We start from the raw sequence: 20,166 nt of genomic DNA, 5'->3' as shown, positions 1-20,166 counted from the left end.
ATGTTATATATATATATATCCAAATTTATTAACATATATATAAATCTAGGAAATGTGAGAAGATCAATGCGAACTAAAGTAATATTGTTTTAGATATAGGGATGAACATGGATTGGCTCACGGGTAATCTGTAGCTAGTTTTATTTATTTGAATTAGAGCCAGCCACGGATTACTCGAGGGCTGACCATGTCCCCCTATTTAGATATGCAATAATTATAGTTATATTAGATTCAAATAAGATGGGGTTCTATGAAATATTTAAATCATAAAACCTGTCTTTATGTCATAATACCCGTGATTTTTTCTCCAATTTTAACAATAATATCTAGGGTTCTCCGGAATCTACTTATTAATCTTATTAATCTTGGTGCTCTCAGCTACTTAGCCGATCAATTTCTTTGCACCGTTGCACGGAGATGGAAACTAAACTAACCAAGCCAAGCAAAAACGACAGCAAGTGTTTTTCATGTTTCCATCTCTTAATAATCAGACACTCGGGCATCTTAATTCATCGCCAGCCAAGATGTGTGCTGTTTTTGTCAGGTTTGGACGTGTTCCTGTTCCTATACATACATGTCGATGCTAGTCCAGACATCTTCAACAAAGCCAGCCGTGTGTCTCTTCCTTCTGCAACTCCAAAGCCATGCAAGCAATGTTGTCGATGCTATATGTCGTCAAGCTCCAAATTGCAAGCATCGCGCAGTATTTTTTTTTTCTGGTATTGTGGGCATGGCTGGCTGGCTGCCGGCCGTCAAATTGGAAACAATATTTGAAAACATAGCCTATTTTTATAAATACTAATATTTAATTATATATATCTAATTATTTTAATGGTTAAATTTTAACTTTTGAACGGCTAAAGTTCCCTTCAAAAGCACTTAATTAATCATATAATAGTTGGAATCAGTGAAATCCTAATAATCAGCACAGAAATACTTATATCGTAGTCCATCCGTCCCCAAAATATAAAACTAGGACTATATAAAACACTTTTTCATACCACAGATATAAAAACAAATAGGCTTGTTTATTTTATGACTATGGAATACTATAAAATCAAAGCTACAAAAATAATTATAGTATTTTTTTACGGAAGAAACCGTTTGTTACACGCAAAAACCTTGTAAAATTCTCGTACTAGAAAGAATGCACGTCCATGTCCATGTGACCATGTCCAACCAAAGCAAGATTCTCCTTGCAGCATGGAAATCTCAGCCCTACGTACCCCGAAACCAAAAGCACAGCAGCCTCCTCTCCTGCACCAGCCAGCCAATCACATACCTCATTATCTTATTACTCCCTCCTAATCCCAATCCTAATCACCTCATTATCTTAATCCACTCCCAACCGCACCGCAATCCACCTCCTCTGACCAAACAATCCAAAAAAAAAAAAGAAAAATTCCGTATCGTATCGTATCGTATCCCTTCCCCCCGTGCCCGCGGGGGAGCGACAAGCCCGTCCCAACCCGGAGCCCATCCCAAGCCCAGCCCGGACCCACCGCGGTGAGCTCACCGCCCCCACCCCGAGGCGGAGGGGAGAGAGAGAGAGAGAGAGAGAGAGAGAAGCCAAGCCACGCAGCAGCAGCAGCAGCAGCAGCAGCGACACAAACTGACGTCGCCTTCGTCCCCTCGCCTCCTCCTCCTCCTCCTCGTCGAGGCTGCCGCTGCTCCTCCGCCTCGGCTGCTTAAATCCGGGGGCCCCCCTGCTCCTCCGCCGCTTCTTCCGCTTCCCCCCCTCGCTCACGTTTTTTTCTTTTCTCCTCTCCGCTCCCCGGATTCCACCGGAGAGCGGGAGGGGTACGTGGAGGTGGTGCGGTGCGGAATTGAGGGGGTGTGTGGATGTGAGATCCGATGGCTGCTGCAGCGACGGGGGTGGCGGCGGGGGAGGGACTGGCCGGAGGCGGTGAGTGGTCGTGGTAGTGGTGGTGGTGTGGTGTGGGTGTGAGGGTTTGGCGCTGTTTGTGATGAGGATTTGCGTGGTTTTTTGGTGTGAGCAGGTGGAGGAGTGGATGGGCTGTTCGTGGAGCTGTGGCGGGCGTGCGCGGGGCCGCTGGTGACGGTGCCGGCGGTCGGGGAGAGGGTCTTCTACCTCCCGCAGGGCCACATCGAGCAGGTGAGGGAGGAGGGGCGAGGGGAGCATGGCGTTGGGGGAGGGGGAGGGCGGCGGTGCCCGCTCCTCCCGCGGGGAAGCGAGCTTCGGAGCCACGCGTGACGACGCTGTTTCGTTCTTTTTTGGGACGGATTTGGTTCGAAATTCTCTCCGAATTTTGGGGGGTTTTGCGGGGGTTTGGTGCGCCCCATGCGCGATCGGTCCGAATTCCCGAGTTTTTCGGGGTTTTGGCGCGGGATTGTGCCTCCATGGGGTGGGTTCGTCCACGCCTTCCTCTCGATCTGGGGGAATTCGGTGCTTTCTGCCGCGGGGTGCTCCTCGATTTGAAAATTTCTCCGTTCCGATTCGTCAGAGACGTCGCCTTTGCGCGGAATTGTTGGTTTCCTCGCCCCCCCAAGATTTTGGGCGTGTGTGTCTGCGCTTCGCTTCCGATGCGGAGGGTTCGTTCGCCAATGCGAGCGCTATTGACGCGTTGCCCCTCGGAGACGCCGCGGATTTGTGCGGAGAATTCAGTGTTTTCTTGTGATTGCGGACAAATTTTAGGTTTTTTTAGTCCTTTTTTTTATTACTGGTTGCTACTGCGGGAGGGTGAGTTCATTTGACCTTGGAGATTTGGTCTTTCTTTAGTGCCTCGAATGGAATAAGTACCTTTATGTTTTTTTAATCCCAAAGTTTGGGACTTATATAATTTTTTACTGCGACGGGGGGCAGATGCGCAATGATGTTCTTGCCTTGCCTTTGTGATTTGGAGACCTGATTCTGCTGCTGTTGCTGCTTCTGTTTGCTTGTGACGCTGGCTCCAGGTGGAGGCGTCGACGAACCAGGTCGCCGAGCAGCAGGGGGCTCCGCTCTACAATCTGCCATGGAAGATCCCGTGCAAGGTCATGAACGTCGAGTTGAAGGTATTAGCATCCCGCTGCAGTTTTATGCCTACTTAGTAGCTGTAGCTTCTTTGCTGCTGCATGTACCAGTTTGCTATGGGTTTGAGGACGTAATACTTGTTTCTCGTTTGGATAGGCTGAGCCAGATACCGATGAGGTGTATGCGCAGCTCACCCTGCTTCCTGAGAAGGTGAGTGGCTTCCACTTCCGTTTCTTGTGGAGAATTTGGGTCTGGAATGCTGACATGTGATGTGGTCGTGTTGACTTACAGCAGCAGGATGGGAATGGAAATGGGAACGGGAATGCCTCTAAAGACCAGGTGGATGAGGAGGCGGCGGCACCACCAGCTGCAGCTGAGCGGCCCCGGGTGCACTCTTTCTGCAAGACGCTTACTGCCTCGGACACAAGCACTCATGGTGGATTCTCGGTGCTGCGCCGGCATGCAGATGAGTGCCTCCCACCACTGGTTAGGCCCTTGTAACATTTGACTTGATGCTGCTTGCAATTGTCTTTGTTAGTCTAGCACAGCTTTTCGATGGGCTAATTATAGCATTGCCTTTGATGTTGCTGCATGATCAGGATATGAGTCAGCATCCCCCAACACAAGAGCTGGTGGCCAAGGATCTTCATGGGGTTGAGTGGCGCTTCCGTCACATCTTCCGAGGTGATACTTCATCCTCCTTGTACGCCAAAAGAATGTATGAAGATCTTTCATGTTTGTCCCTTCTGTCTCCATGACAGGAACACACACTTAGTGCCATAGTGCAATACCAGTCATTTTTGTGTATTTAGGACCCATTTATTTTGATCTTACATGCGAATTCTGATATGACACATAAAAATTACTTCTGTTCAATGATATGGACCATCTATATGCAAATATTTGTGTATTTAGTTTCTTTGCATTGCCTGCCGTTGATACTTGGTGGAAAATTATGGCTATCTGTAAGGTAGTTGTTCATTTGCTGCTTAATTTCATTTGATAAGGATCCCCTGTTCCATTGTCCCTGGTGAAATTGTAACTTGGCTAATTTTAGTTTGTTGAATATCTCATAAAATTAACAAATATCTGTTTGCATGCTATCAGGTCAGCCACGTAGACACCTTCTCCAGAGCGGTTGGAGTGTTTTTGTTAGTGCCAAACGTCTTGTTGCTGGAGATGCTTTCATATTTCTGAGGTGCACAACTTTGTTATGCTGAACAATTCATATTACTTGTTTGTTGCGCTGTGCACTTAACCAACGTGTGGTCTTTTATATGAATAGAGGTGACAATGGGGAACTGCGAGTTGGTGTTCGACGTGCAATGAGGCAACAAGCTAATATTCCATCTTCAGTCATATCAAGCCACAGTATGCATCTTGGTGTTCTTGCAACAGCATGGCATGCGGTGAACACTGGGACAATGTTCACTGTGTACTACAAGCCAAGGTTTGTGATAACAGGCATATTGTATGCCTTGGAGATTCTGTTTTCAATTTAGGAGCTATACTATTCCATTTGCCTCTCGTTTTTGTATTAGAATCTAGAATCCTATACACGATAGAGGGGACTTTTTTTTGCATCTACTTGTCCTTTGCTGACCAGGTTCATGTTTAATCGAGTTAGTGACACTGATATTGCAGGACTAGTCCATCTGAATTTGTGGTACCACGCGATCTGTACGAGGAATCTCTCAAACGAAATCATTCAATAGGGATGAGATTCAAGATGACATTTGAAGGCGAAGAGGCTGCAGAGCAAAGGTAAGCGGCTATGTGTTGTGGCTTTTAAATGGTGTTGTACATTTACTAACAGAGATGAATTTGTCTTGCGGAGATGGTATAAAACCTTTAATTTCTTTTGCTAGATTCACTGGCACAATTGTTGGAATAGGTGATTCTGACCCATCTGGTTGGGCTGACTCAAAATGGCGTTCCCTTAAGGTATGTACCTTACGTATTCTCATCACCTTATGGAGTCATATTGAGCATACCAGTTTATTCTAAATCTTCTTGTGAAATAGGTGCGATGGGATGACGCTGCTTCTATTCCTCGTCCTGATAGGGTTTCTCCTTGGCAAATAGAACCTGCTAACAGCCCTTCCCCACCCAACCCTCCTCAAGCAACCCGGACCAAGAGGGCTCGTCCAAATGTTATATCGTCCTCGTCTGACTTATCTGCTGTAAACAAAGAAGGTTTGAATTCCATCTTGTTATTGGTCTGGCATGTGTACTGTTGTTGCTTTCATTGCTAATGCATGTATTGCCTTCTTATTTAGTTGCTTCAAAAGTCATTGCAAACTCACAGCAGAATGGTCTTACAAGGGCCTTCCACAGTCAAGAAAGCACAAATTTGAGGAGTCGTTTTGGTGATAGCAGTGAGCTAAATACTTCCCAGAAGCTTACCATGTGGTCTTCAGGAAGCAATCAAGAGAAAAATAATGCTATTGTCCAGAGGGAGCTAGGTTCACAGAGTTGGATGCAGATGAGGAGGCCTGATAGTTCTTCTGAGATATTATCTGGATTTCAACCCCAGAAAGATACAAGGAACCCTCTGAGTTCGTTCCCTAGTCAGATATCTGGGAATCGTTCAAATACCTGGAATACAATCAATGTTCATTATCCTGACCAAAATGTCAATCACAATATGTTCCCTGGAACGTGGTCTTTTATGCCCCCAAACACTGCTTTTGGTGTGAATCAACAGAGCTACCTAATGCCACCTGACATCCCGCTCCCTCAAAGGTCTCTTAATGCAAAGTTTAGTGGGAATGGAGCATTCACTTCACTTCGGGCCCATGGTATTGATCAGCGCTCCTCTGGTTGGCCTGGGCATATTGAGCCAAGTTCTCACATTGATGATGCCTCATTAAGTCTGATCAAGCCACAGCCTTTGGTTATTGATCACAATGTTCAGAAAGCTAAAGGCTCTTCATGCATGCTTTTTGGGATTTCTCTTGACAGCCCAGCAAAACCTGAACAATTGATATCCCCACCAAGTGTTGCATTTGATGGGAAGCTTCAACAGGATGCACTTGAAGAGGATGAGTGCTCTGATCCTTCCAAGACTCTGAAGCCACTTGATGGAGCTCAGCACGATTCTGCTACTGAGAAACATCAGTCTTGTCCAGAAGGTGCCAGAAACATTCAGACTAAACATAATGGTTCCTCACGAAGTTGCAAGAAGGTTCACTACTCTTTCTCTGTTTCATCGTTTCCCTATGATTATGTTTCAATGCATTAAGTACTCCGAGCCAAAATATATAATGAACAGTTTTACCACATGTACTGTGTTTGTCACAGGTTCCTGAGACCTAAAAGACCTGCTTTTTTTTTTCAAAAAAATCTTTCTACTGATAAAAGCTAAATTACATCATGCCTATTGATGTTTCCTGTTTGTAACTAAACTGTACTACGTTTTCTCAATAATGATTTTAGTAATGTTCATTTTAGGTACACAAGCAAGGGATCGCACTCGGAAGGTCGATAGATCTTACAAAATTTACTTGCTATGATGAGCTAATTACTGAACTAGACCAGATGTTTGACTTCAATGGTGAGCTGAGCAGTTCTTGCAAGAACTGGATGGTCGTGTATACTGATAATGAGGGTGACATGATGTTGGTTGGTGATGATCCTTGGAAGTAAGTACTTACTTTGTTTCCTCCTTTTGAGTTGACTGATATGAATAACTGGACTTGATATTAACTGGACCCCTCTGCCCATGCAGTGAATTCTGCAACATGGTTCATAAAATCTTCATCTATACAAGGGAGGAGGTTCAGAAGATGAATCCAGGTGCTCTGAACTCAAGGTCAGAAGATAGTCGGTCTACTTCCATGGAACGAGGGTTGGTCGGCGAAGGGCTCCAAGGTGGTTTATCCACCCCATCACTGAATTCTGAGAACTGCTAATTTGTTTGGTCACTGAGGTATGCTTTTAGGAGCAATCCCTACTCCTGGTTCCAGCTGCAGAACAATCGACCAAAACTAGGCTGATCTTAACAGATCTTCCCTTCCTGCAGGTCTTTTGTGGTTTGCAGAGCCGACATATCCGCGGTAGGAAGGAATCTTTTCGTGGTGTAGTACTAGTAGTTGGTGCTTTTATATGTTATCGGGTAAGCCCCGCAGTACCCCATTTGTAGATGGTGCTTGTCCTGGTATTCAGGTGCCTGTTCTTCGTTTTCGACAAGTTTTGGGTGTGCTTTGTTGAGGTTTAAGTCATTGTACAATATGCCCCGTAGTAGTGAAAGGCGCCGAAGCCAAGCTGCTTGTTGCGCTTGCTTGCCCCTCTTCCCCTCCCTAAGCCTTGTAAATAGCTTTGCTCTCCCTTTCATCAGTCAGTCTAATATGTGTTGCGAACAGCGGTAATCAATGTACCTCCTCAAGAAGGCAAGGCAATTTGACCCTAAGTGTTGCCATTTCAACATTCTGTTTGCCTCCTTGCTTTTGGTTCCTTGTGTATGGCCCAGTTTGATTGATTCTGATATTATCAGAATTGTTTGTTGTTCGCCTGTTCTGTTTGCTTCTGGTTTTATTTCCATCTGACGATACATATATTGGATCCAAGGTGGCATTACATCTGTGGAGCCTATGAGCTCAAATCAAACAAGCTAGGGTTCCATCTGCCCCGGTTTTGGCTGACATCTGCAGAAGTTGTCAAACAAGGGTTCCATCTGGTCCGATCCTGCTTGACATGTGCTCAAGCTGCAGTTCTCTCTTTTTGGCTGCAGTGTGCTGTTGATTGATCAGACCTCTCCTATGGCATGCTGCCCACAGCTTCTGTGCTGCTGCTGTTGTGTACTAGGGCGTGTCCTTATGAATGATTTAACATATTACGTAGTCTATGCTTGAAAAAGCAGCAGGCTAGAACAAGTTATCTAAACAAATACCGATGCAAAATCGTGGTTTGAGGGTAAAACTTTTTATATAGCTTTGTGTTTTGCTGTGGAATATATGATGTGTGGATATAAGATGGATACACGGTAAATATATTAAAATGATGGATTAATATACATCGAATATTGTAAAAACAATAGAGGACCATGATTACATGCCTGCGTATTAATGTTTAAAATCTAATCATTCAAAGGATGTAGTGTTCTTGCACAAGTGTTAAATATAATAATTGTTAATAGATGATGCATGTCATATTTGCATATTGATTATGTAATCATTCAAAGGATGTAGTGTTCTTGCACAAGTGTTAAATATAATAATTGTTAATAGATGATGCATGTCATATTTGCATATTGATTATGTAGCATGTTTCCACAAGCTTTAAATATAAGAGTTGCTAGTAGGTGATGATATGATATATTTACATGTTCAACTTTATAGTGGGTAACAACAACTACTATGGCCCCGTTCAGTAGGAGGCAGGTGTAGATAAGTTATCTAGCGCGGAAAACAAGTTATCTAGCGCGGAAAACGTAGTAATATATTAGTACATAATTAATTATTAATTATTAAAAAAATATAAAATAGATTAATATGATTTTTAAAAACAACTTTTCTAAAAATTTTTTATAAAAAATAAACCGTTGAGCAGTTTGGGAAACGTGCGCGCGGAAAACAAGAGGCGTAAGATAACTTACTGGGGCTCCCGAATACGGCCTATGTAGCAAGAATAGATTTGCTCTTAGTAATCTAAAAACAAATCTTAAAAAGTTAACTACTTAACTATGATGAAAGAAAACTAAATTAACTGCGAAATCAAGTTTTTAACTCAATTTTCATAATAGTTTATACGCTGAAGGTAAACAATGAGATTTCTATAAAGTTTCATTAATTTTTGCAACCGTATTGATATGTTCTCAATACGGTTTAGTCACCTTGATATAAATTGACATGGATCATTAAAGTTTCGATTACATGGCCTTCCAAGCATCGGTCAGCAGTAACGGAAGGTAGTCTGCAGGGGCAAAGAGCAGCTCTGTAGTGTATTCCCTCAATATCAAAATAATGCATTTTCTAAAGTTTGAATTTATTCCAAAATAAACCAATTTATACCATTCTACCTACCAGTGACCCGATGAGAAATTGTATTCCTTCAGTACTGTTTACCTACTCACTAGTAAATACTACTTTCCATTAATTAATTATGTGTATTTTGAATCTTTTTATTACTCATCGAAAATCTAGGAGTTGGTTATGTGTACCGCCCAAAAAAAACTTCAATTTTACTCAAATCTTGCTTCAGGTGTACATATCCAAAATAAGTATTTGTAGGTTATCTAGTAGGTTATCTAGTAGATATTAAGGTTCGAAAGAAAGCACTATAATGCCCCTAAGAAATGAATATGTGTGGAAGGGTAGTTAAGGATAAAATATAAACTATTTTGAATGGTGAGTAATTGATGGGAGCAGTAGCGTAAATAGTGCCGGAAATACTTATATTTTGGTACAAGATTTAAACTGTATAAATAATTATATTTTGCAAAAAATGGAGTACATGTATAAAGCTGTAAAGACTAAAATATTCGTTACGTTTTCAAACTCCAATCCTTTTGTTTCGTATTTTTTGAAATCCTAATAAATTTTTATCATGCTTTACCAAAATTCTAATACAACAATAGTTGTTTCCTCTTGGTACCCCGGACAAGTAGGTACACGGGGCATGAGTGACCGTGATGAATGCGAACTAGTACAGATACTCAATACTGCTGCTACTCACTCCGTCTAAAACTTTAACTGTCTAAAAATGAGATTTGATCAGTCTAAATTCATACTTACTTTATCTCAAAATAACTTTATTTTTTACACGTCAATACGAAAGGTAAAAGACTAAAATATAAAAGCTAAAAGACTAGAATGATCCTATTTTAGAACAAATGATTGTTTGACCTTTTCACGTAAAAAACCAAACGATATGTTTGCAAATGAAAACTAATTTATTAATAACACTTTTATATATATATTCTTAGCGATGTAGTAAAAACCATTGCTAAAAAAAATCCTAGTGAAAAACCTTCAAAATCAACTTTAAATTTAAATTTTAGTAGGTAGTAACTCTTAGCGAAAAGAACTATCATTAGTTTATTACAAGTTGCACTCTGCTGCTCCTCTCCTAGGTTGATGTCTCGTCTCGGCCTTCTTGTTCCTGCACTGCTCCATCGATCCCATGCGTCTGCAGTTAATGGCGGCACGTACGGCGCCATTAACGGCGGCGGAATCATTCATTCATTCGCAGCAGCAGCAGCGAGCGAGGGTGTTGTGTGTGTGTGTGTGATGGGATGGGTCACGGCGGTCGATCTCCGACGATCCGACGGAATTTATGGCCGTGTCGGCCGGCGACCAACTCGTAGCCACGGTGTGGGGATTGCTTGCTTGGCGCTTGTTCCGGTCAGAGTACGAGGTTTTGGTATTCAGGGTTGGTTTGGTTGACGGCTCAAATTAAGACTACTTAATTGTTCCATAAGACTTTATTTTTTTCTCTAGTTTGTATCAAAAAGATCTTTTTTTAAAGTAATTGTTGCTTCCGAGTTTGCTAAGGTGGAGGATAAGGACACGTATAAAAATGATCATTAGTTTACTCTCTCTCCATTACCCCATAGCCAAAAATGATATAAGGAGAAAAGAGAATGGTGGAGAGAGAAAAATAATTTTCATGCATGAGAATGGTTTAGTTCTTAGCATTTATTTAAAAAAATTTTGTTGCGTGGATAGATAAAAAGAAAAAGAGTATAAAAAAGATATTTTATTGTATTAATAAAAAACAATATCTGACTCTAATTTTGTTCATATGTTTATAAAATGAGTTAGTGTCGCTAATGTGGATAAGTAAATAGTTAATCCAAGACTCTAACTTTAAACATGTCCTAAATGCCTTGAGAACAAAAAAAAATATTGTGAGTAGTTAAGTCTCTGTATATTGGCACATGTAAAATAGGGTAAAAATATTTTTTTTTTGGAAGGGAGCCCAAAATTTCGTTACCTTATATATTGCTGAAATTCTATTTGGATGGAGGTGGAGGCTGATTTTTGACATGTATTTACCAAAATTTGGCATTAGCCAATTCTAAGATGTGAAGATAGAGAGAAGGATTTAGTAAATTTTATTTTGGCTTCGAACCAATTCTACCCCGCTAAAATTTGACAATGCCAAAAAGTTGGGATGGTCCATACCAACCTTTAACAAAACCGTCCCTTTATTTCAGTAGGTTACTACTATTAGCAACGGACCATCGACTATTGTAACTTTGCATAATTAATTATAAGTTAATACATATTGTAATTATAACTTTTCAAGTTTGGACGATAAATCCAGAAGTTACAGTGCCAAGTTTATACACATTTTAGAAACATTGTAATAGCAAATAGATACACAGGTTTCAGAATCATTACAAGATCAAGTTTACATATTATAAGATTAATTTTAATAAATAATTTATTTACATTATTATAAATTTAAACTCAATAAAGCTAAGTTTAATGAATGCTACTTTATAAAAAAATATTTGCATCCAATACAACTTTTCAACATGCTATAATAAATGAAAATTTATCAAGGTTTGTATATATCAAATGAAAAAACAACTCTAAAATAATACGTAATTCAATGTCAAAATTTTCTAAGAGTTTAAAAATAAATTTCATTATGTCTTCTTATATTATATAAAAATATATTAAATCAAATTTTAAGTGATCATGTAATAACCAGCAAATATTTATTGCATGAGTTATTTTTAGTTTCCCCTCGCTATTATCAGGAGATGTAGATATCTTTTGTGATTAAAAAAATATTCTGTAGTGATGTATTATTTAACATAGTAAGAAATTTACTTATTTCACATAAAAAATGTTGCCAACCAAAATTTTCTAGAACTCCAAATACTTATTACTATATATTAGAGATTATCTTTGATCTTATTGTTAGTGATTTGAATATTTAGGCATCCAACAATAGTGGTCTAGAGTTTTGATCAATCTTATTATTAGCGTAATTGCATCATGATGTTGAACACAAACCTCATTGTCTTGGTATCGTTGTCGGTGCTCTAACGATGACTCATGTCGACTTATACTACTGCATATGTTGCACCAATGTTGTTATTAAACTTTGATTCTAAAGTTATATTGTGCATATTTATATAAACTTTATGATTGAAAAGTCTAATGTTTATCTTTATATAAACTCTCTAATATATAGAAAATGTTTGCCTTGTTTATAATTGAAAAGATAATTTCTAACATATGTAAACTCTATAATTAATAAGAAAATTTTTAGTTTAGAAAGTCCCTATTATACAATAAGTCTGCGTAAGGAGAGTTGAAGTCCGTCCTAACCATCCAATCTTATAAAGATGGTTTAAGCTATGGATTTTAAAAATTATGAAAGATGAGTAAAATCGATTAGCATAATATAAGGTTGAACAGAGTTATGAGAGAGAACCAAGGGCATCTTCATTATATGAAATAAATCAGACCAACGTACTACAAGTATTGAACCAAATCAGCCCTTTATTTCTAGGGACTAAAAGATACTCCCATCGTTTCACAATGTAAGACTTTTTAGTATCACCTATATTCATATGGATGCTAATAAATCTAGACACATATATAAATTATATACATTCATCAATGAATGAATCTAGGTAAGACTAGAAAGTCTTCCAATATGAAACGGAGGTGGTACATTATACTAATATAAAAGAAAATTTAATAGTAAAACCTATTTACTAGCTATAAGAATATTTAGAATCAACGTATACAATAAATTGGTCATAAGGTTTGCTCTAATTTTTATGTCTAATATATTTCCTCCATCTATATGTTTAGTGCATTTTTGTCGGAGCATACGAGAGTTAGCTCTTACACGAGAACTAACCGCACTATTTTTTGTTCTCTCCATGTTTCGTATTAACTTATAACTAACTTATAATCAACGGTCATACTTATTATACTTGTTCCATGAGCATCTTCGTACGAAATAAATCGAACCGTTGCACTTAAATTTAAACCAACGCGTGCTCTGCAGGCACAGAACCAAATCGACGCAAGGCAAAAATGGTACTATTATGTTTTGGGTTCAAACCCTTGTAATGGAAAACTGCCAACCCTCTCTTTTGATTTTGAGTTATGCTTATAACTAAATTTAAAGTTAAAAATTATAATTGTAGTCAGTAGTGAAAAAGACCCCAAGACATCATCTGTGGGCTCGGGGCCCACCACAGCCCACATCAGGAGTAAGACGCGGCCCAGCTGGCCTCCCCCTTCCCCTGCCTGCCCATGACGCCCGTCCATCTCGCCGGCGTTCCGGCGCCGCCGCCGCCGCCGTAGCCCGTAACCGCAGCCATGCGTGCGCGCGCGGCGGTTTTGTGTTACAGGCCCTCGCGGCAGCGGCGGCGGCGGCGGCGTTACAGGTCTGCGTCCCGCGGTGGAGGCGGCACTTCTCCAGTGTTTGCTGCTCCCTACACCAAATCTCCAGTATAAGCGTATGGCATTTTAGGGCTTCTGTGTTCTGCGTTTGGTGTTGCGCGGTCTCCTTTAGGTTGGTGATTTAGGAATCTGGGAGATTCAGGATGATGCTCTCCTTAGGATTTTATTTTATTTTTAATTTTTTTGTTCATGGACTCATGGTATGTTTGTTTAGGTTTTCTTCGACTCCTGAAGCTCTACGCCATGAGTAGAGATGTTAAATGGATCAATGGCAAACTGCTTGCCAGTAATTTTTTGTGACAACATAATGCCATGCTTTGAGCACAGTTATAGATAGGACGCAACTATGAGATGTGTTCATGGTGGTAAGATATTGTGCCTTAATCTGTGCAAATTAGTCTAGTGCAAGCCATTGCTCTCTGCTTGATGTTTATTGTGTTTCGATGTGGGCTTCCATTAGGCTATAGGCACGTGTAAAATGGACAGGCAACTGATTCTTGTATACTCTTGCGCATTTTTGGGCGATTTTCCGTTCAAGGACGTGTCAAGTAATGAGGTTCTCTCTTTACCTCCCTTCGTATGAAGTTACTGCTTTTGCCTCATTTTAGCTTTACTATATTTTCTGTTCATGATGGCTATGGGACCAAAGCATATGTGCGATGGTTTAATAGAGTGGCTTGATTATTATGTAAGAGAGATTGATCGATGTTTATAATGTTGCAATAAGACTATTGCTATAGATCTTGTGGAGTAGGCAAGAGGAAGGTCTAGGCAGGAGGGCTCTAGCCTCTAGGCAGCAATGAGCCAGTGACTGAGATCAGTGTTCTGTGGTGGCGATGTTTGGTGGCAGGGTTGCACAAGGGGATAGAGGCAAGAAACCCTCTTATGTACCAAGAGTCAGGAACTGTACCACTCTCAGTATGTTTGTAACTCAGTTGGATAGAGTCCGTTAGGATAGGAATCTGGTTTGTAGCGCAGTTGGATAGAGTTAAGATGGGATTAGGTGGATAGAGTTAGGATCAGGATGCAAGGTCATTCATTTGTATGAGGAGGTTCCTATCCCGGGTTGTGGTAGACATTAGATTTCAGTTTTTCTCTTTGTGTCTCTGTCCCTGACTCGCTGCGCATTGCCGACGAGATCCAGGACCATTCCTTATTATGATTTGTTCCTCTTCGTCCCTAAAATACCCCAAAATATCCTTGCCCATGACAAATCCTCTGACCTTATCTTAATTACACGAGTGGAGAATATAATATCGATGACATTTCTTTATCGTCATGGAAGATATAAAAATTGTCATTAATAAAATTCTATGACGAATTTATGATGAAATTCATTTTGTCGTAGAAGTCGCGTCACAGAAGTTTCCTTACGACGAAATAGTGTGTACGACGAAATAGTGTGTTTCGTCATAAAACAACGATCCTTGTTCGGATCGTCTTTGAATTTTTTTCGCAACGTCATGAAATTGATTTACAACTAAGCAATAACTGCCACGTATGAGTAATGTGACAAGCCATGTGGTAGACACATGGCGTAATACAATTGATCTACGGACAATGCATGACAGTGCCACATGGTTAAATGTTTAATCGCCATGTGTTTCTATCTTATTCTACCACGTTGACCCATAGGGATCTGACACGTGGATACACATTTTTGCGCCACATGGATAATTATAGCGGCACCACATGGATAAACATTGTTTTGACACGTGAATTTTTTTCATCATAAATGAGCTGCTTTTTTACATGTGGGCCATTTTTATCCAGCAAAAAATATCATTCAAGCCACAACACGACATAACAAGTTCTGATTCAAAAAAATATCACTCAGTTACTCTATTTTTTACAACATGTCTCAGACGCAAATATGTATTGTCTAAACCCAAATATGCTCTGGAAATGTTCCTCGGAGGGCGGGATGATGCTATTAAATCAACCAAATAGTCAAGATGCTTTTGGTAGAAAATCTCAATAACAACATCAATCTGCACAAGAGGGAATAAGAGTTAGTACCAGTTAATTCTGATAAAAAAAAACAAGTACAATTTTTGTCATTTCGAATTGGCTTTACTACAGCCAGCTAATGATGATAGAAAATACCTCCCAAAATGATGAAAAAATGCAAATCATCCACCAAAAGTAGATGCATGAGGATATTGGTAAGTGGTGATGTCCACGACCATTTTTTCCCAGTTTTAATAACATCAAAGCCAAGATAAACAATGCAGACAACATATGACTTTCACAAGACTATATCAGCAATTCAGTATAAAAGTGTTCGGATAATTACAGACGTACTATTCCATCTAGTGAGCTTAGGAAGGAAACTGTACTCAGTGGCATCCAGAGCCTGAAATTGTGTAGAACAAAGCAAGATGAGAAAATTATGTTATAGAGGCAACAATTAAATCTGTGTGCAATCAATGGGGATGTTAGTTGAGGTGAAGAGCCAACATTTGTAGAAAAACTGAAAATAAGCAAAATCAATAATAAATTATGGTCAATGACCCAATAGTTATGATATTTCGTCCAGATCAGATAAAACTAATACCACCCAATAGTTATGAACCAATACCAAAAGTCTTTCAACATCTGAATATGTATAGATTAATTTCTTATTTTGAGTTACGCCATGCAGCATGTAAGCTCTAACTTAGGTGTATAGATTAATTTCTTGACCACAAGAGCTAGTAGCTTTCAATTGTGCTCATGAGAACACAACAATGCTTTCGGGACCAGCAGCCAACACACACTGGGGCGCCATCGATGCAAATTGGCCAAAACTAACCTTGCCTCATAGCATTACAACAATTAACCCAGCGCTGCCCAACGTAGCCGCTGTAAATTTTAGAGCTAATTTTCCCGGCGCTCATGATTCATGACCAATCTGGCTTTCTCCAGGGAGCCAGATTTAGCAGCAAGTAGCAGCCGGCTGGCCAACTGAATCACAGAGCTGAACCCCTCACACCGAGTCAACTCAACATTGAACAAAAAGCGGAACAACATGGCGACGAAACCGCCCAGATCCCAAATCGAGACGAGTGGTTCCGAGCTTAGCCGACGCCGACGGGGGAGGAGATAGAGACGCACACACCTAGTATCATGCCGAGGGGGATGCGGGCTCCCCCTGCTGGTCTACCGGCGCTGGCCGACTAGCGCTCTGCTGCGTCGCGGCGCCGTGCCACCGCTTCGGCTCCGTGCGCAGCGCCGCCGCACACCCCGCTGCCACCGCGCCCGCGTGCTGCACCACTGGCCGTCCATAGCTGGCCTGGCGCGCTGCCCCGCCGCCGTGCCGCGCCGCGCCGCGCCGCCGCCGCCGCCTTCGCACCGTGCGATGTCGGTCGGTCGGTCGCCCGCAGCCAGGAGTGCGAGAGAGAGAGAGATTGGAGGAGGCGGTGAGAGGAGAGGAGTGGAGAAGTGGTTTTTATATCTTCCTAGGGTTAGGGTTGCAATCAGAGCCATCGGATCGGTGATCAACGGTCAAAAATAGTTGGGCCATTTGGGCTGAAACAGGCCTGTTTTCTTCCCGGGTCTGTTTATCTTTTATCTTTTTTCTATTTTATTTTATTCTATAATTGTGAAGTAACACCCAATAATTATCTTATATATACCAATACAATTTTTATATGTAATAGACTACGTATAAATTGTCTTGTAGAAGTTTTAAGAATTTTTGAACTAATTTACTATTTTCCATATATTAAATGAATTTCTATATGGTTATCAAAATTAATTCAAAATTGAACTACATGTGCATCTAATAAGATACTAAAAAATTCAAAAAATTTATATTTGGTCTCACATGTTTAATTTTATTCTATGTACGGCTGAAAGATGGAAAATTAAATTGTCTTGTATAGATAATTTAAATTTCTATCTCCAAACTAGCATATATTAATTACAATAATATCTATATTTGGTCAAAAAATTTTGAAAATTGACATGACAACATCTTTTTGGTCAATAAGCTTGCCATAAAAAACTTAAATGTTTTTATAAAGTTAGACCATATATTGTTCACAAATTGGCACATCTCTCACATAGTTTCTTGTAACTTAAGACAAATACATCCAGTTGTGAACAATGTAGAGTCTCATTTTATTAAAACCATTTATATTTTTTATGGCAACCTTATGGACCAAAAATATGTTGTCATGTCAATTTTCAGAATTTTCTGACCAAGTATAGATATTATTATAATTATTATGCACTAGTTTGGAGATAGAAATTTAAATTATCCCTGCAAGACAATTTAATTTCTTATCTTTCAACTGTACATGGGATACAGTTAAACATGTGAGCCCAAATATATTTTTTATGAAATTTTTGGTAGCTTATTTGATGCACGCGTAGTTCAATTTTGAATTAATTTCGATAACCACATAGAAATTCAATTAATTAATGGAAAATAGTAAACCAGCTCCAAAATTATTGAGACTTTTATAGGACAACTTATATATAGCTTATTACATATGAAAAATATATTGATGTATATAATATAATTATTTTTGTGTGTTACTTCACAATGGTGGAATAAGATAAAAAAGGAAACAAGCTATATGATAAAGATCATATGTTTAAACTTGTATGCACCTGAAATTTGGACATAATCTTATGTTTAACTTGGTAATAGAAAATATGAACTAAAAACTAGCAATTATTATGCAACAAACTGTTTATTTTTGTTATCTACTTAGGCGAAATAAAATAAACCATATGATAAAGATCCAAGATATAGCAATTGATATAAAATAATGCAATTAAATGCAAGATCGTGATTTTAGGAAAAATCAGAAAAAAGAACGATCAAATTTGGAGTTATTATGAGTGAGAAATACCAATTAGAAATTTTAATTGCAGATTAAAAAGAGAAAGTTGAACTATTCATATGTTCTTCATCTCAATCCACGTGGCAAACCAATATGCTGCATCACCGGTGACAAAATTTTCATATTTTCTTTGACGCTATTTTAACTGTCGTCATAGATATTGGTACCGAACCACCAGCACATGTGATCCATGACGAAACAAAAAAATTCGTCATACTTATTACTTATTCAATGACGAAAATATACAATGTTATAAGGAAAACGTCATAGATGGGCCATTTCCTACTAGTTTGGACTCATCATACCATGTTGAGGCAATTTTAGTTGGTATTTTAATGGGCAAATATGCAAACATGCATGTAACTATATAAGGCAACTATATTAATTTGCAAAACGCACCTTATCTGGAGGGTAAATGCACAACTACACTTCCATCCATTTGCGAATACTCATTGATTTTAGCTTTCAATTATCATGCTTTGATAATTTTTTTTTGAATTATATAATTATTTTGCATTAATGTTGTCTAGAGCCATTTACTTTTGTATATTGCTGAAAAAGCAGTGGTCAAAACCAACAAATTTTCACAAACAAAGGGCGTACAATACACCTAACAACCATCTTCTTTGGCAGCAAAGCAGCTGCTGCACCTCTTGGCATGCCATCACATGCAGATAACCACAACAGAGGCTCCACCGTAAAGACGGGCAGTCCAAAGACTTGGAATTATGCTTGGGCTGGTATGTTCCCCCCAGCACTGCACTAGCAATTTCTTTGGTTTAATCATGATTTTTTTTTTACTGTCAGCCAAAGTTTGATTAGAGTGTACATCTGTTTGTTGTTTTGGGTGTTGTTTTGTGCAAGCAGTTAGGAAACCAGAGATGGGTAGTGAACAAACGCGGAAAATTGCAGTATTGCACTAGTATTTGTCATTATTAATTGCATCCTTGCGTTTAGTTACACATGAGAAGCATACATATCTACATCTGCACATAGATGTGTCTTGTAAACAGCAAAAAAGAAAGTTAAGAGGACAATTCATCATGACTAACTGAATAGTTGCTCATAATATTTGAGGTACAGAGCAAATCATATTGTACAACTGTTTGCTGCAAGAAACATTGGCTAAACTATTATCATTCTATTGAATATAAGGATGCATGTGGTAGTATTTTGCCACTCAATTGCTTCGGTTGTGCTATTTCATAATTAATTTTCAGTGTAGGCAGATATGATAACGACTGTACATAAACTGAATGTATAGAATTAGATTGCCAGAAATCCTCTTACATTCCCACGTTGGTAATACCACAATTGATGCCGATACGCCGAATTCTTTGCATAATCGTATTCTGCACATGATCAATCCAGGTTAAAACAGCAATTATCCATAAATCACTGAAGAAATAGTGAACCAAACCATACCCAAAATCCAATAACAAATCCTATCAAAATGCTGTAGTAAAGTATCCTTATTTGATTCAGATACAAAACTGGAATTTTCAACTGGGCATTCATTCAATGGAACTCCACAAAGCCCAAAGTTGTTGCTGTAAATTGATGGATCGTTCAGTGTCTCAAGTTGGCCTCCTGTAGGTATCCGACCTGACAATTGGTTATTGGAGAGATTTAAGGAGCTGAGAAATGTCAAGCTATAGAGGCTGGTCGGAATATGGCCCAAAAGTTCATTGCAAGAGAAATCCAGGGACTCCAGGGCATTCATATTGCCAAGCTTATTTGGGATACTGCCAGATAGATTATTTCTCGATAAATTTAGGAACTGGAGTCCCTTAAGGTTTGTTAACTCTGCAGGTATCCCATCAGACAAAATGTTGCTTGATAAATCAATACCTGTCAGAAGTGGAATTGTTCTTTCAAATGTATAAGGTCTGCTCTTCCAAACTAGTTCTATTCTGTTAGAATATGGCGACAAAAAGTAATTTGAATATGTGAACAAAATATATGTTAATTCCATGTT

General features: G+C 39.5%; 1 protein-coding gene and 2 long non-coding RNA genes across 4 annotated transcripts; 2 read left to right on the top strand and 1 right to left on the bottom strand.

The window, feature by feature from the left end:
• Positions 1 to 1,582: 1,582 nt before the first annotated feature.
• On the top strand, positions 1,583 to 7,487 carry LOC102701685 (auxin response factor 24). Of its 2 annotated transcripts, none has more exons than XM_015843164.2 (15): positions 1,583 to 1,906; positions 2,001 to 2,116; positions 2,917 to 3,015; positions 3,131 to 3,184; positions 3,266 to 3,460; positions 3,574 to 3,658; positions 4,082 to 4,172; positions 4,260 to 4,424; positions 4,619 to 4,738; positions 4,843 to 4,918; positions 4,999 to 5,170; positions 5,254 to 6,161; positions 6,428 to 6,618; positions 6,705 to 6,905; positions 6,999 to 7,487. In XM_015843164.2, exons 1-14 carry the CDS (start codon positions 1,855 to 1,857, stop codon positions 6,886 to 6,888), a joined length of 2,508 nt encoding a protein of 835 aa, XP_015698650.1. In that variant the 5' UTR covers positions 1,583 to 1,854; the 3' UTR covers positions 6,889 to 6,905; positions 6,999 to 7,487. The 2 variants fall into 2 exon arrangements, with proteins under 2 accessions (XP_015698650.1, XP_015698651.1); XM_015843165.2 differs by having other exon boundaries at positions 3,269 to 3,460; positions 6,999 to 7,402.
• Positions 7,488 to 14,940: 7,453 nt separating this feature from the next.
• LOC107305409 lies at positions 14,941 to 16,541 on the bottom strand. Its single transcript, XR_001551560.2, has 3 exons — positions 16,454 to 16,541; positions 15,658 to 15,709; positions 14,941 to 15,344 (listed from the first exon to the last, which is right to left on the bottom strand). It is a non-coding gene; the product is annotated as an uncharacterized LOC107305409 (long non-coding RNA).
• A 198-nt stretch (positions 16,542 to 16,739) lies between these two features.
• LOC121055956 lies at positions 16,740 to 20,158 on the top strand. Its single transcript, XR_005812903.1, has 3 exons — positions 16,740 to 16,889; positions 18,822 to 18,928; positions 19,785 to 20,158. It is a non-coding gene; the product is annotated as an uncharacterized LOC121055956 (long non-coding RNA).
• The last annotated feature ends 8 nt before the right edge of the window (positions 20,159 to 20,166 follow it).

The sequence above is a fragment of the Oryza brachyantha genome, chromosome 12 (assembly GCF_000231095.2).
Source record: "Oryza brachyantha chromosome 12, ObraRS2, whole genome shotgun sequence".
In the NCBI taxonomy this organism is placed as follows: domain Eukaryota; kingdom Viridiplantae; phylum Streptophyta; class Magnoliopsida; order Poales; family Poaceae; genus Oryza; species Oryza brachyantha.
Note: the sequence above shows the minus strand (reverse complement) of the source record. Positions and strands in the feature narration are given on the sequence as shown.